The sequence below is a fragment of the Pan paniscus genome, chromosome 17, assembly GCF_029289425.2.
Source record: "Pan paniscus chromosome 17, NHGRI_mPanPan1-v2.0_pri, whole genome shotgun sequence".
Lineage (NCBI taxonomy): Eukaryota > Metazoa > Chordata > Mammalia > Primates > Hominidae > Pan > Pan paniscus.
Window position 1 is genome coordinate 64298784 of NC_073266.2, and position 18339 is coordinate 64317122.

Below are 18339 nucleotides of genomic sequence, written 5' to 3' on the forward strand. Positions count from 1 at the left end.
TAAATTCCTCTTCAAAGGTTTAATTTGTAACTTCCTTGTTCTTTGTTCTCGAGATCAACTTCCTTGTCTCTTCTTCTAAGCTACCTGCTCTGTAAACAACTTCTCCCGCCAGTCCCAATCTGTAAGTCACATCTCTTCCTTATTTGGAAAGCGTCCTCTTCACTCCTGACCACCCATTCTGTAAACTGCCCCTCCCGCCGAAACAGCTCTTCCCATCAAAACTACCCTTCCTGCCTTTGCCGCGCCCTGACATGCCCAAACACGTCTTGTACCGTAACAAACAGCCTCCCCCTTCCTACCTAATTATTCATATTCAATTTTAAACAGTAGCCAGTTGGGTCAGTGTAGATTGTGCAGTCTGACTCCAGCCAATGGGGACACGACACGGAACCAGGGAATAACCGTGTTAGGGATAAAAACCCCTTCCCTCCTTTGTTTGGTGTGCTCTCGCAGTGGCCAAAAGTGCAAGCAGCACCCTTTTGCAGAAGTAAATTTGCCTTGCTGAGAAATCCTTCGTTTGAGTACTCATTTTCCGTATGACTCCGAGCTCTTGTTTCTAACAAGCATAATAAAATACCTGCTTTACACCACTATGTTTTGGAAGACTATATTATACAGCAACAGTAAATGAAATAATGCCACAATTTCATGAATTTTGGCATAATCTTATCAATTCCAAGTATTCAGATTCATTTATAATTACTAAATGAGTAGGCTACTGGTATAATAGTTATAACAGCTCTAAATCTATGGATCCCTTTTTCCTCTTTATAAATTTTTAAACTTAACTAGACCAGAATATAACAGTCCTATATCCTAGCCTTAGCCCTACTATCCAAGTTATTTAGGAAATTTACAAGTCTCTCTACACCTCATTTCAAATGGAAGTAACACTTTTCTCACCTGCCTTTTTAAGATGGTTTTGTGGACTAAATGCAGGAACATGTGAAAGCATTCTGAAAACAGTAAGATACTATACATGTAATATATTTTCACTTGTGGAAGTCCTCATCAAAAGTCTATGCTTTTTAAGATACCAAAATTTCAGGAAAAAACAAGCAGTTCAACAGATATATTTTGTCACCTACTTTGTAACATTGACTTTATCTTGATAAGACATTTAGGTCAAAAATTAATATTTTAATGTGCCTAAATGTTAAATATACTTAATATAAAACCTGCCAAGTCATCCCCCACCATCACCCCCTGCAAGCACTATATTGACACCTTTTAATAAACTGGTTTATATTTCAGTAAAAATGCTTCCTAGGCTAGGTGCGGTGGGTCACTCCTGTAATCCCAGCACTTTGGGAGGCCAAGGTGGGCAGATCACCTGAGGTCAGGAGTTCGAGACCAGCCTGGCCAACATGGCAAAACCCCGTCTCTACTAAAAATACAAAATTAGCCAGATATGGTGGCCCATGCCTGTAAGCCCAGCTACTCAGGAGACTGCGGTAGCAGAATCACTAGAACCCGGGAGGCAGAGTTTGCAGTGAGCGGAGATCACACCACTGCACTCCAGCCTGGGCAACCAGAGCAAGACTCCGTCTATAAAAAACAAAAACAAAAACAAGAATGCTTCCTAGCAGTTACTGCCAAGGTTAACAGGGGCTCATACTATGGCTAACATAGGGAAAAGATAAACCAAGAGGTTTTTTAGGGAGTTTTGTGGATTAAAATGGCTCAGTCTAGCCAATCTAACAGTAAAATAATTCATAAAGTAACAATGAATGAATCAGTTTAATTACTCTGCATTTTCTAAGATCCTGAGCTATCCGGTTCTCATCACCTACCAGCTACTGTATCATCACCAACTAAAGAATGTCTTCTCCCACTGCAATGCTGCACTAAAATAAAAGGGAGTAGGGTAGGAGCAGGACTTCTAAAACTCAACAGCTGAAAACAACTCAATTCAAAAATGGACAAAGGACTTGGATAGACATTTCTCCAAGTACATACAAATGGCAAATATGCACATGAAAACATGCTCAACATCACTAATCATTAAAGAAATGCAAATCAAAACTATAATGCAATGCCACCTCACACCCATCAGGATGGTCACTATCAAAAAAAAATAGTAATAATAATAAGTGCAGATGAGGACAGGGAGAAACTGGAACCCCTGTGCACTGCTGGTGGGGAATGTAAAATGGTGCAGCTGCTGTGGAAAACAGTTTAGTGGTTCCTCAAATAATTAAAAATTGAATTACCATATGATCCCACAATTTCACTTCTGGGTGTATACTCATAAGAATTAAAAAACAGAATCTTGAAGAGATGTTTGTATACTCACAGTCATAGCAGCATCATTCACAACAGCTAAAATGTGGAAGCAATCCAAGTGTCCATTGGAGAATAAATGAATAAAACACCGTGTATACATACAATAGAATATTACTATGCCTTAAAAAGGAAAAAAAAATCTGACATGTTATAACATGGACAAACCTTGAGGACATTACGTTTAGTGAAATAAGCCAATCACAAGAAGACAAATAATATGACACGTAAGTCAAATAATAAGACATATAAGTATGATTCTACTTATATGAGAAATCTAGAGTAGTTCAGAATCTTAGAAAGCAAGATGTGGTTGCCAGGAGCTGGGGGAAGAGGGAATAGTGAATTACTGTTAAATGCATATAGAGTTTCAGTTTTGCAAGATGAAAAGGGTTCTCTGGAGATAGATGGCAGCGATGGTTCCAACAATATTAATATACTTCATGCCACTGGATTTTAAAATGGTCAGACAGTACGTATTTTACCACAGTAAAAAAAAAAAAAAAAAAATTGGGGATGGGGACAGTGGTTCATGCCTATAATCCCAGCACTTTGGAAGGCCGAGACGGGAGGATCCCTTGAGCCCAGGAGTTCCAGACCAGCCTAGGGAACATGGCAAGACCTGGTCTCTAAAAAAAAAATGTAAAAATTAGCTGGGCATGGTGGTGCACACCTGTGGTCCCAGCTACTTAGGAGGATCACTTAAGCACAGAAGGTTAGGCTGCAGTGAGCTGTGATCTCACAACTATACCCTGCCTGGGTGAGAGACAGAGAGACCCTGTCTCAAACAAAACAAAACAAAACAAAACAAAAAAACTGGGCAGGGCAGGGTACAGTAACACACACTTACAGTGACACATACCTATAGTCCCAGCTACTCAGGAGGCTGAGGCAGGAGGTTCACTTGAGGCCAAGAGTTCAAGGATGCAGTGCACAATGATCATGCCTGTGAATAACCACTGCACTCCAGCCTGGGCAACACAGTGAGACCCCCGTCTACTAAAAAAGTAAAAAATAATTTTTAAAAATTGGGACAAAAAATTTAAATTTCTTCAAAAATAAATAGGGGCTGACCCTCAAACATGTAGAAATAAAAATACACACACAAAAAGAACATTCTCATACAGTTGTAACAGAAGAAATACATAAAGTCAATACAGGCTCTCTTCTATATTAGCAAACTAGCTCATTTTTGATAACCTGTGTCTTAACATGTTGGAACTAACAGGCACACACAAGAAACACTTTACAACTGCGTCTATATAGCAATATCCAATTGTTTACAAATACAGTTTTCACTGAACACTGCTTTAAATTATAATCCCATTATATACAGCAAAGTTTTTCTAATTTAATCAGATTTAAATAGAACATAGCAAAACTGAGTTATTTGTAGGTGATTTATCTATACAGAAATTATCATTTTATTAATAATCACCAGTGATGCTTCCTCTCCATTTTCACTACCACCACCCTACTGAAAGCCTATTATAACCTTCTTCAAATGAAACAGCAGCCCCAACTCCTGCCAGTCTCCCACCAGTGTGGAGTTAGTCCACCTTATCACTTTCAACTCCCTTCCTCTGCTCAAAATGCTCACCAACGTCCTATCTCTGAATGACCCCAGGCTCTTTCCTAGCAAACCTACATTTCTTCAAGCCCCCTCCAGGGCTTACTCAGTTCAAAGGGCTTACTCTACCTGTGGGTGTGTACCATTTTATTTTCTATTTTATTCTGATTAAATAAATCTGATTAAATTAGAAAAACTTTGGTGTATGTAATGGGATTATAATTTAAAGCAGTGATCAGTGAAAACTGTATTTGTAAAAAACTGAATATTGCTATATAGATGCAATTGTATTTTATTCTATTTATTTCTAAAATAAACCATTTTATTTTCTATTTCTGTGACCACTCACAGTTCTCCCCTTTCTTGGCATTTCTTCTCCTACAAACTCTGCCAATCCAAAGTAGGCGCATTCATCCTTCAAAGCTCCCTCAAGTCTCACTACAAGAAGCCTTGACTGAATTCTCCATTCATTAGGCCAATGCAGTAACTGACCTTTAGATGTACAACTGACAGTGCTTCATCATGCAAACACGTATCTACTTGCTACTTATTTCGAATGTGAACATTACTTCCCTAACTGTGTAACAAACACCTTAAAGCCCATCTCATACTTCTGGCTTCTCCACAATTAAGACTACACAGACACCGGGCACGGTGGCTCACGCCTGTAATCCCAGCACTTTGGGAGGCCAAGGCAGGCAGATCACGAGGTCAAGAGTTCCAGACCAGCCTGGCCGACATGGTGAAACCCTGTCTCTACTAAGAATACAAAAATTAGCTGGGCATGGTGGCACATGCCTGTAATCCCAGCTACTCGGGAGGCTGAGGCAGGAGAATCACTTGAACCCAGGAGGCGGAGGTTGCAGTGAGCCAAGATCCCGCCACTGCATTCCAGCCTGGGTGACAGAACAGGACTTTGTCTCAGTGGCGGTGGGGGAAGACTACATAGCCATATCCAAATTAAGTCCTTATTATATACTTATTAACTGAGTTAATAAAAATAATATATACAGTAAATTAGAATATTCTATTTTAATGGCTTTAACATTAATGTGCATATCATTTGAATACTGTTTAATCATATCCAAAAGCTTAATGAATGTGTCCTAATGTTCAAGAATTTAAGGATAAAAAGAGATTGATTCTTATTAATTTTTCACCTTCCAGATTAGCAAAAATTAAAAGACCAACAATACAATGCTGATGAGGGTATAGGGAAAACAGTACCTCCACACACACAAATGGAGTACAAACTGGTGCAATGCTGTGGAAGCTACTGTCGAATTTCCCTCTAAAGGTGAATATCAAAATATTAAATATTCATATTTTGACCCAACAACTTCACATCCGGGCATTTATCCTTCATATATATGTGTACAAGTATTCAGAAATATATGCAAAAGTTGTTCATAGCTGCAATGTCTGTAAAACTGCAAGAATAGTGCCTGATACATGCTATACACAAAAATACTTCTGAATGAATAAACAGTGAAAGCCCACTGAAGATGTACATCAAAAAAGTACTGGGTAAGTTACGGTACATCTATAAGATAATAGAACTACTGCAATAAATCTGCTGTAATAAATTTCCAGGAAATACTGTTAAGAAAGATTGTCACGGTGCAAAACTCTAGGGAACACTATTCACACATATTACAAACAGAATAGTGCCCCCACTCCCTCAACCAGACACTCTGCCGTTGGAAAAGGTTTTAAGAGACCAGCCTGGACAACATGGTGAAACCCTGTCTCTACTAAAAATACAAAAATTAGCCAGGCGTGGTGGCGGGTGCCTAGAATCCCAGCTATTGGGGAGGCTGCGGCAGGAAAAAAAAAATCGCTTGAACCCGGGAAGCAGAGGTTGCAGTGAGCCAAGATCACACCACTGCACTGCAGCCTGGGCGACAGAGGGAGACTCCGTCTCAAAAGAAAAAAAAAAAAAAACAAAGAGAGAGAAGAGAAAAAGCATTAACATAACACAAGCAGAGAAAAAATAAACTTGATATGACTCTAGCTGAGCAATGAATGAGATTACGAAGGACTGTCCCTTTCTTATGATTTTTGATTCCAAATATTAACTACTTTTGTAATCTGAAAAGAACAATGAAGAAATTAAGGAATCAAAGGTTCATAAAACTTTGAAGGTATTTCACATAACACCAGCCAGCCAGACATATCAACATTTATGATGCATATAAACAGCGAACAAAGAGTCACAGAAGAATACATATAAGAATATAATTATATAGTGCCAAGCGCAGTGGCTCGTGCCTGTAATCCCAGCACTTTGGGAGGCCAGGGCAGAAGGACAGCTTGACCTCAGGAGTTCAAGACCAGCCTGGACAACATAGAGAGACCTCCTCTCCACAAATAAAAAAAATCAAGGCCTGGCAGAATGGCTCATGCATTTTAATCCCAGCACTTTGGGAAGCTGAGGCAGGCAGCTCTCTTGACCCCAGGAGTTCAAGACCACCCTGGGCAACATAGCAAAATCTCATATCTACAAAAAAATACAAAAAAATTAGCCAAGCATGGTGGTGCATGCCTGTAGTCACAGCTACTCAGGAAGCCTAGGTAGGAGGATTGCTTCAGCCCAGGAGGTTGAGGCTGAAGTGAGCCAAGATTGTACACTCTAACCTGGGCAATTAAGTGACCCTCTCTCAATAAATAATAAATAAATTAAAATCAGTCAGGTGTGGTGGTATACACCTGTGGGTCCCAGCAACTTGGAAGGCCTGAGGTGGGAGGATCACTTGAACCTGAGAGGTAGAGGGTGCAGTGATGCCACTGTACTCCAGCCTGAATGAAAGAGCAAGACCTTATAAAAAGAACAAAAACAAAAGGAATACCTTATATAAATTTCAGAAGCAAGCTAACTAAACTTTTTTTTACAAATACACATATATGATGAAATAAGCAAACAAGAGAAACACAAATCCAGGATAGTGATTTAACTCAGAAAAGAGAGGGCTTTAAAGATATGGTAATGTTCCTTTTTCAGAAAGTAGCAGCTTCACAGATGTTCATTCCCTTGAATCTTTGTAACTTAACATGTTTTATATACATATTCCTTTATACAGATAGAATACAGACAAATTTTTAAAACAGAAAATTCCCAAAGGATCTCATGTTTTATTTATTTATTTTTTATTTTTTTTGAGACAGAGTCTCGCTCTGTCACCCAGGCCAGAGTGCAGTGGCTCTCCGCCTCCCAGATTCACGCCATTCTCCTGCCTCAGCCTCCCGAGTAGCTGGGACTACAGGTGCCCGCCACCACGCCGGCTAATTTTTTGTGTTTTTAGTAGAGACGGGGTTTCACCATGTTAGCCAGGATAGTCTCCATCTCCTGACCTCGTGATCCGCCCACCTCGGCCTCCCAAAAGTGTTGGGATTACAGACGTGAGCCACCGCACCTGGCCTCATGTTTTTTAAAAATTATCTTGCCAGGCGCCGTGGCTCACGCCTGTAATCCCAGCACTTTGCGAGGCCGAGGCAGGCAGATCACTTGAGGTCAGGAGTTTGAGACCAGCCTGACCAACATGAAGAAACCCTGTCTCTACTAAAAATACAAAAAATTAGCCGGGTGTGGTGGCACATGCCTGTAATCCCAGCTACTCGGGAGGCTGAGGCAGGAGAATCGCTTGAACCCGGGAGGCAGAGGTTGCGGTGAGCTGAGACCGTGCCATTGCACTCTAGCCTGGGCTACAAGAGCAAATCTGTCTCAAAAAAAAAAAAAAAAAAACTTAAAAAATTGAAGAGGAAATCAAGACTGCCTGTGAGAGCACATCAGGATGGTTATTTAAGGAAAGAAAATGGAGATTTTTGCTAGTTTGTTTTTAGATTAGGGGATTATCCATTTTGTTAACAGTAGAACCTTAGCTACAGGGCACTTTATTTAGTATTATTGTATACACTCATGTTTTCAAGATACCACAATTTTTCACTTCAAGTGATAAAAAAAATTTTATATCAACCCTTTTGAATAGAAATAATCCCAAGCTGCAAAACTATATACTAATGTATCTTCTTAAATAGAATATACTCATTATGGGCCACAGGCAGTGGGTCATGCCAGTAATCCCAGCAGTCTGGGAGGCTGAAGTGGGCAGACCACGAGGTCAGGAGTTCGAGACGAGCCTGGCCAACATAGTGAAACCCCGTCTCTATTAAAAATACAAAAAAAATTAGCTGGGCGTGGTGGCGGGTGCCTGTAATCCCAGTTACTTGGGAGGCTGAGGCAAGGAGAATTGCTTGAACTTGGGAGGCGGAGGTTGCAGCTAGCCAAGATCATGTGACTGCACTCCAGCCCTGGTGACAGTGCAAGACTCCATCTCAAAAAAAAAAAAAAAAGCATATACTCATTATGGTTTTTTGACATACAGCTACTGGTTTCAAAATCCCAAGAGGTTCTGGAATGACATTTTTGACCTCGTGTCTGTTTTTCACGCCACTGCACTCCAGCCTGGGCGACAGAGCGAGACTCCGTCTCAAAAAAAAAAAACAGTGATAGGTAGGATTCCTGAAAAACACTGTTTTAAGTTCAAGGGTAGAAAGTGTATAAGCCATGAGGATACGTGTATTTCTGGCATTCTAACTGAAGCTACGACCAAAATGCAGGGAGTTTAGTTACTCTTCTAAACAAAATATCTCTGGCATTATTTTATCTAAGCCAAATGAGATAGTTTTGAACACCAAATATGAAAAGTTTTATTTTAGTAAATTTATAAAGAGCATACTATTTAACTTTACTGAGGTTAATAAAAGAGAAACTCTGTGATGAACAGAGCAAAGTAAGAAAATTTCTATTTCTATTTGTGAAAAAAGCAGGAAGGTAAGGAAAGAGAAAAGGACAAGGCCTCTCCCATGTCTCCCTCTTGGAGTACCACTGAGCAAAAGCCTACTACAGCATCTTCACTTAGTCCCCCCCCAGTCTTCTGTCCATGTCTCTAAAACACATTCCACTGTAACCACTACCCTACAGACCCTCTTATCCTCTCTGTCCTGTGCTTAGCCACATTCCTGAGGGGCCTCATGAAGCAGGGTTACCCAAGCATATCGCTAGTCTGAATCTTTCTCAGAATAATAGAAAGTAATAAATTTGCTAGTCCTTCAACATAAATAAGGAAAAAAAATTTTTTTAAGTAATAAATTTATAATAACTGCTGGGACAGAATATATAAATGAACCACGACATTGTGCATGATACTATCCAAATGCCATGATAAAGGAGGAATTAGAAAACAAATTAGGGAAATATTTTAACCAGATAAATCAACTCTTTAAAAACAAGGCTAAAGATGAAAGTAAAATCATAAAAGACAGACAACCGGGTAATAAGCATTTAAAATACTTGCTCTTGTTGGCCAGGTGCAGTGGATCACGCCTGTAATCCCAGCACTTTGGGAGGCCAAGGCGGGTGGATCACCTCAGGTCAGAAGTTCAAGACCAGCCTGGCCAACATAATGAAACCCCATCTCTACTAAAAATACAAAATTAGCCCGGTGTGGTGGCACATGCCTGTAGCCTCAGCTACTCGGGAGGCTGAGAGAGGAGAACTGCTTGAACCCGGGGAAGTGGAGGCCGCAGTGAGCCGAGACAGCGCCACCGCCCTCCAGGCTGGGCGACAGAACAAGACTCTGTGCCCCCCCTCCAAACAAAAACAAATAAAATCGAATAAAATAAAATACTTGCTCCTGTTACTAATTTTAAAAATAAAAATTTAAGCAAGATACAAGTTTTCATCTAAAAATCACAGAGATCTGTTTTTAATAGCACCCAGTAAAGGCAAAAAGTAATGAGATATGACAAGCATTCTCTCACTTTGCTTGTGGAATTTAAACTGGCACTAAAATAATTTGGCAATATGTTATCAAGAGTCTAAAACGTTCTTTTTACTTGATCCAATAATTCTACTCATAGGACTTTGTACAAACAAATAATAAAACGTGAACAAACACTCAATCCTTATTTCAAAGTGAATGTAATAAAGAGATAAAATGCAATACTCCACTTGCTTGGATCACCAGTTTTGCTAAAACATAAATAAAGCAAAAAGCAAAAAATTGAAAAAAAAAAAAAATAGCCACATTGCCTGCCACTAGTCAGGCCATACTAACCCCACTAACTAGCTCTACCCCTCAAAACCTTCCGATTTAACCAAGACAGACTGCAGTACAATCCTGTAAGACAGGAAAAAAAGCACACTGATACGTTTAAGTGTTTTCACATGACTGAAAATAAAAAGGGTTTTTCCAAGAAAGAAAAGAAAGCAATCTTCCACGTCAACTATGAAATGTTACTTCCCAATTTATTTCATAAAGAAATTCAAATATATTTGTAAATAATTTCATTAGGCAGTAAGAATTATAACACAGCAATGCAAAAATTTGTTAGTCACATTGTAAGCAATTGATGGGCATTAAATAAAAGCTAAAAAAACTGCATGTCAAACTCCCTGTGCCACTTTAGAAATAAAATTAAATATAAAAGGTTTATTTCTTAGAAAATCAGTTTAAAAGCTACATTAAATGGAAAGTAAGTCCCTTTATAAAAATATGAAAAGTATCAAAATACAAAATCAGGATCAATAAATAAGATTTGTATCTATTCCCATTCACACAGAAGCAATCTGATTTCTACACCATAAGAATGCTTGAGTAAGTTCTAGCCAGAGCAACTAAGCAAGAAAAAGAAATAAAAGGCATACAAATAGAAAAGAAAGAAGTAAAATTATTCCTGTTCACAGATGGTAGGCTCTTATATACAGTAAACCTTAAAGATTTCACACAAAAAACCTGTTAGAATAAATGAATTCAGTAAAGTAGCAGAATACAAAGTCAACATGCAAAAATCAATTGCATTTTTATAAACTAATAATAAATATGATGAAAAGGAAATTATGTAGTTTTTACAATAGTATCAAAAAGAAAAAATATTTCAAAATTAACCACAAAAATGAAAACCTGTACAATAACAACTATAAAACATTGCTGAAAGATATTAAAGAACACATAAATAAATAGAAACACAGCTCATGTTAATGTACTGGAAGACTTAATTTTTTTTTTCCCCATCAGCCTATGTGGGAAAAGAAAGACTTAATATTGCTAAGATATCAATACCACCCAAACCAATTTACAGATTCACTACAATTCCTCTCAAAATCCCAATTTTTTTTTTTAACAGAAATAGAAAAACTCATTCTAAAATTCACGTGGAATCTCAAGGGCCCCAAATAGCCAAAACAATCTTACAAAGTAATTAAAGCTGGAGAATTCACTCTTCCTGATTCCAAGACATATTACATAGCTACGGTAATCAAAACTGTGATACTGGCATAAAGACAGACATCTAGACCAATGGAATAAATCAACAGTCCACAACCTTTTTGGCCAGGACCAGTTTCATGGCAGACAATTTTCCCACAGGCCAGGGGAATGGTTTCTGGATGAAACTGTTCCACCTCAGATCATCAGGCATTAGATTCTCGTAAGGAGCATGCAATCTAGATCCCTTACATGCACAGTTCACAATAGGGTTCCTGCACCTATGAGAATCTAATGCCACTGCTGATCTGACAGGAGGTGGAGCTCAGGCTGTAATGCTTGAACTCCTGCTGCTCACCTCCTGCTGCTCACCTCCCGCTGTGCGACCTGGTTTCTAACAGGCTGTGGACTGGTGCTAGTCCACGGCCTGAGGGTTGGGGACCTTGGAACAGAGAACCTGGAAATAAAACCTCACATACATGGTCAAATACTTTTTGACAAGGGTGCTAAGATCATTCAGTGAGGGAAAGGACAGGCTTTTCAACAAATGGTGGGGAAAAACTGGATATCCACAAACAAAAGAACAAAGCTGGACACTCACCTAATACCATATATGAAAATTAACTCAAAAGAGATCAGGCTTAAATGTAAGACCTAAAACTATAAAATTCTTAGAGGAAAACACAGGGCAAAACCTTCATAGCATGAAGTTTAGCAATGATTTCTTGGATATGACACCAAAGGCATAGGCAACAACAACAAAAAATAAACAAATTGGAATTTCATGAAAAAATGTTAAGTTGTACATCAAAAGACACTATCAACAGAGTAAAAAAGGCAAACCACAGAGTGGGAGAAAATATTTGCAAATTCATATATCTGATAAGGGATTATATCCAGAATATATAGAGAACTCCTAAAACTCAACAACAATAAAACAAACCAATTCAAAAATGGGCAAGAGACTTGGCTATACATTTCTTGAAAGATACATAAATGGCCAAAAAGCACATGAAAATGCACAACATCACCATCATTACAGACATGCAAATCAAAGCTACAATAAGATACCACCTGACACCCATTATAATGGCCACTATAAAAAAAAAAGGAAAATAAAAGTGTTGTTAAGGATGTGGAGAAACTGGAACCCTTGTGCACTGTTGAAGGGAATGTAAAATGCAGCTGCCACGGAAAACAGTACGGTGATGCCTCAAAATACTAAAAACAGAATGACTATGTGATCCAGCAATTCCACTTGTGGGTATACAGCCAGAAGAACTGAAAAGCAGGGTCTCAAAGAGATACTTGTATACCCGTGTCCACAGAATTATTCGCAATAGCTAAAATGTGGGAGCAACCCAAGTGTCCAATGGATAAGCAAAATGTGGTATCCTATAACACAGAAATATAGAAGTAAAACCAGAAGAAACAGCTAAAATAATTAAGGTTGTTGCCTCTTGAAAGTGAGATTGAGGGGTGGGTAGTGGAGTGAGCAAAAGATTACTATTTTTCTTTAAAAATGTATACTATTGTATTATTTAGCCTTTAAAAGGAAAGAAATTCTAACATAAACTACAGCATGCTAGAACCTTGAGGACATTACATTTAGTGAAATAAGCCAGTCACAAGACAAATACTGTATGATTCCAATGACATGAGGTACTTGGAATAGTCAAAATCATAGACAGTGGAAGTAGAATGGTAACTGCCAGGGGCTAGTGGGAGAGGAGAGGAAAGCTATTGTTTAATGGGTACAGAGTTTCAGCTTCAGAAGATGAAAAGAGTTCTGGAGATGGATGGCAGTGATGGCTGCACAACATTACCAACATACTTAACACCACTCAACTGTACACTTTAAAATGATCAAGATGATACATTTTATATTATGTGTATTTTACAATAAAAGAATTGGAGAAGAAGAAAGATCAAATGATATGAAATAAAGCTTCTATTAGATTTCAGTCATGGTTGCCGAATTTTTATCCGTATATTCAAACATTCCGCATTGATGCCTCAATTTCACTATATTAACAGCACATCATTAATCAATAGTTGAAGGTCTCTCATTTCATTTACTATCTTGTTCAGAAGAAACTGAATTCTCAAACACTTACCTAAACTCGTGGGCTTGATGAGAACATCAAGGACATCATAAAAGGGCAGATTTTTTAACTGCACATCAGGATGGACAGGAGGAATTGGGGGAGATGGCTGCTGCATCTCAAATGTGGGCTTAGTATCTTGAAGCAGCACAGAACCAACAGGAGAGGATGGTGAGTGAGGTGTAACTGAAGTGGAAGGCAACGAGTGGATTCCAGCCACGGCCAAGTCAGGTTCTACAGGTGATGAGCCACCATCCAAACTGAAAACTGATGATTTGATTGTGGATAAATCAGAAAGTCCTTCAAGAGTTCGTGGATATCGGCGTCTATACAATTCTCGGATTTTAATCTGAACCGCAGGGCTGCAGCCGCTCTTCAATAAATGCAGCGCCCTCATCAGGAGGTCATGCTTGCGTCCACTTTTATTCCGTCCAGCAAAGCCTAGTAATACTTGTAGTTCAGAAACCCTAAAACTAGAAACCATATTCTAAAAGGAAAGAAAAAAAAACATAAGCCAAGTCACCCTCAAGCATACAAAAATCCTATCTAAAATATAATGTAAAATGTGATTTTTCCAGCATTCTATCAATTGGCATGTGCTAGTAACAGCATTTCACATACCACTTAGAATCATTACCATTCATAAGACAATCCCATAAAAATTACATTCAAGTTACGGTGTTAATTATATTTTGTTGTACAAGATCTTAATTTTGGTAATCTATAGTCTATTGGTTTCTACTAACCACTTCATTATCTGATTATGCTCTAATGCAAACAGTTATTTGCTTTATGACTATAAAATCTATCACCAATGAATATACTCCTTTTCAAAACCAACCCCTCCCAATATACAATGTAATGTTTGTTACAGAATTATCACCAATTAACCAAACAAAAAATCAGACTTTCACAATGTTAGATGTGTAACTTTTGATGCTGAGTAGTAAATCCATAAAAATCAAGTCAGAACTGTGATCCAAAATGCAATGAATTTTTTACCCCAATTCAAACATTAACAAACAAACAACATAATAAAGATATTTTAAAATATTAAAGCTAAAAAATCACATACATCTTATTTAGCAGTCAAACTTCTAAAACAACTGAAATGCCAAGCTGGGTATCCAAATGAGAAAAAGACCTTTGAAGAGCAAGGAAATGAGCAGTCATCAATCTTAAAGGGCAACATTTCCTCCACACTACTCTACTGGCTTGTGCTTGGGTGTAAAACAAAGGTTATAAGCAGTTGCAGCTTCACATCACACCTTCTATTTTTTCAGCAAAACTTAATGAATATTTTTAACCCCTTGCAGCCTCAGGAATCCACCTACTTAGTGATTTCCAGTCAATTCTGAACTCAGAGGCAAATCACACTTGGGTCAGATACCACACATGCATCATCTAGCAAGAAAGAGGAAGAACACCTGGAGCTGACCAAAGCCCTGTCAGAAACCTACCCAGGAGAACTACCTGTGGTTTGGTGTCCCATCCCATCCTCATCACTCCCCCAACCCAGCCCGTGCTACACACTCCACAGTCACTTGGGATTCCTTTTCAACCTGCTTGTCTCATCAGTATAGTGGAAATGTGGGGCAGTTGCTCTGTACATTTTAAGTCTCAGGGACGGCCCAGAAGCAATTGTTTAAAACCCTATATGGTTTTTAAATACTTGTTGGTATAAATACTTGCTAGTTTACTAAAATGCAAACAGATTTAAATATACCAAAGTAATCCATATACACTGTCATAACTGTACTTTGTGTACTTATATATGTCTCTATATTTCATAATGTACAAGTGAGAGAATATTAAATTGTAATCCTGGCAAGCCATTTTATACTCTAATTCAGTGTTGTCCAACACAAATTAATAGAAGACACACATTAAACCTCCTAGTAGTCACATTAAAAAAACTAATTTAGGCCAGGAACGGTGGCTCACACCTATAAGCCCAGTGCTTTTGGAGGCCAACACAAGAGGATCACTTGAGCCCAGGAGTTCGAGACCACACTGGACAACATACTAACACCCCGTCTCCACAAAAATTTAAAAATTAGCCAGCCATGGTGGTGTGTGTGCCTGTGGTCCAAGCCACTCAGGAGACTGAGGCGAGAGGATCACTTCAGCCCAGGAATTTGAGGCTACAGTGAACTGTGATCACACCACCATACTCCAGCCTAGGCAATATTAAGACTGTCTCAAAAATAATAATAATAATGATGATAATTTACATTAACATAGTCATTTAACCCAATATATCAAAACTATCTTTTCATCTCAACATGCAATCATTTTTTGTAATTTAAAAATAATCATTTTTTAAAGTGTCAGTGGGATATTTTTTCATACTAAGTCTTCAATATCTGGTGTATATTTTACACTTACAATACATCTAAATTTGGACTAACCACATTTCAAGTGCTTAAGAGCCACATGTGGCCACTAGCTACCACACTGTGGTAGCTCTAAATCATACTCTAATAGAACACATACCACAATGTGTGTTACCTCTACAGTGCAGACAACAAAGAAGGAAAACAAGAAAACTTTTGGCCTATCTCATAACAAACCAGTCACAGCTTACTTAACATCTCATGCATTAAACAGAAGACAACAGCTTCTTGGGAAGGGTTTACCCAAGCAAGTAATACAATGCATCTTTCCCTCAATCTTAGTAAATACTTCAATTGATTGTGGAACACTAACACTAAAAAAGGCAATCACACAGATAAAACATAACTGATTTTTTCTAACTCAGAATTCACTACTTTGCTTCACTCCTTATACTTATTGTCAGATATTCTTCATTTTAAGGGAAGCTGTTTTACAGAAATGACAAAACAAAGCACAAAGTCATCCTACCTAAGCTTGACTCTCAAAGGAATTTCTAGGAGGTCTCATATCTCATATTTCCAGTGATAACATTATTTGGCAAAGGATGTTAATGCAACTGGCTCTATGGGCTGTTGTAAATAGACAAACAAAAAGTAAGAAAGAGATAAGAGCTTAGACTATGAATGCGGAATCACAGAATTCTGAACAGCAGATGGGACAGTCTTTGCATTACAAAATGCTGCAAAGATAAAGTATTGCTGGACACATAGCCAAAGGTAATTAAGTCAACAGGGCCCTGTGAAAAACTTCAAGCCAGCAATCAGCAGCTGTGGTTCAAGCCCAAGCACCAAGACTTTGGACCCTGGGAAAGTCATTTCATCCCTCTGGTCATCAATTTCTATTTTAAAATAACAAACACCCCCCAAAAAAATCCCTCTCCTTGGCCAGGCACAGTGGCTCACGCTTATAATCTCAGCACTCTGGGAGGCAAGGTGGGTGGATCATTTGAGGTCAGGAGTTCAAGACCAGCCTGACCAACATGGTGAAACCCCGTCTCTACTAAAATTACAAAAATTAGCCAGGCTTGGTGGTACACACCTGTAGTCCCTGCTACTCGGGAGGCTGAGGCAGGAGAATTTCTTCAACCCAGGAGGTGGAAGTTGCAGTGAGCCAAGACTGAGCCACTGCACTCCAACCTGGGCGACAGAGTGAGACCCCATCTCAAAAAGCAAAAATCAAAAATCCCTTTCCTTTATTTAGCACTTACTGATAAAATAATCTCAAAGCAGCTTACTAAGTAAAATTCTACGAATATGTTGTTTGGTTACCAGATCCCACTTCCTCTAGGAGTAATACCTATTTTTTCTTAACTTAGTCTTTCACCAAGTTTCAGGCCGTTCCCCCACAGTGAGTGGGTGTGGTGAGTAGAGAGGGTCGCCAGAGCCCACATGGGGGTTAAGGTTAGCCTGCTATGAACACTACCAAGAATGGATTTCAGTTGTTTTTCTCCACCAACCTCTGATGTTGGTATCTTTAGTCTAATTTTTTCCAAGCGGTTTTTCCACTCCACTGTGCTGCCTCTCAAAGGCTCCCAAGTCAGCCCACTTCAGTTAAAACTGCTATTCCTACAGAGGAATTTCCCTACAGAGAAATGTGTTGGCATAATTAATTGTGTAAAAAGATACGTAATCTAAATTCTAAACAAAAACTAACATAAATTAAGACCAGAGTTTTAAGTCAACCTTGTTCCTTTATCAAATGAAAATAAACACAAAATTATTAAAAATTTTAAAGCTGGGATATTATATAATTGAAACACTACATACAAAGATGAAGGCAAGCTGAAGGTGCTACCTCATTAGGTAGAAAATACCTCATTAGGCTGGGCGCGGTGGCTCATACCTGTAATCCCAGCACTTTGGGAGGCTGAAGTGGGTGGATCACTTGAGGTCAGGAGTTTGAGACCAGCCTGACCAACACGGTGAAACCCCGTCTCTACTAAAAATACAAAAAAATTAGCCAGGCATGGTGGCAGGTGCCTGTAATCCCAGCTACTCAGGAGGATGAGGCAGGAGAATCGCTTGAAACTGGGAGGCGGAGGATGCAGTGAGTCGAGACCATACCATTGCACTCCAGCCTAGGCAACGAGAGGGAAACTCCATCTCGAAAAAAAAAAAAATACCTCATCAAACAGGTATACATGACAGTTACATGTAATCACCAGTGAATAAAAATATTTCCCTGAGATTGCTCTTCAATTCTAAAACATGAGACAGAAGCTGCAATAACGGCCTAGAATTTGGGGAAGTGCTAATAAGGTTAGAAATCATGGTAAAGGTCAATATGAACTCTGTAGATTCCCCATCTGCTATGATGTATATAATACAGGAGAAGACGAGAAGCTGCTGAGGGCAACTGACAAACTGCATTATTAATATTGCCTACTCCAGCTACAATATTAAAATAATCTACCTCAGGACGGACACGGTGGCTCACACCTGTAATCCCAGCACTTTGGGAGGCCGAAGCGGGCGGATCATCTGAGGTCAGGAGTTGAAGAACAGCCAGGCCTAAAAGGCAAAACCCCGTCTCTACTAAAAATACAAAAATTAGCCGGGTGTGGTGTCTCGCACCTGTAATTCCAGCTACTAGGGAGGCTGAGGCAGAAGAAATGCTTGAACCCGGGAAGTGGTGGTTGCGGTGAGCGGAGATCACACTACTGCACTCCAGCCTGGGTGACAGAGTGAGACTCCATCTCAAAAAAGAATAATCATCATCT

The 18339-nt window shown here is 39.0% G+C and overlaps 1 protein-coding gene across 9 annotated transcripts in view; it reads right to left on the reverse strand.

The window, feature by feature from the left end:
- PIAS2 (protein inhibitor of activated STAT 2) overlaps positions 1-18339 on the reverse strand; it is a 130669-nt gene that overhangs the window by 90395 nt on the left and 21935 nt on the right. For all 9 annotated transcript variants that reach the window (XM_034943622.3, XM_034943616.3, XM_034943615.3 and 6 more), the window contains one exon: positions 13236-13710. In XM_034943622.3, coding sequence (XP_034799513.1) covers positions 13236-13710 — 475 coding nt within the window. The remainder of the gene's footprint in view (positions 1-13235; positions 13711-18339) is intronic.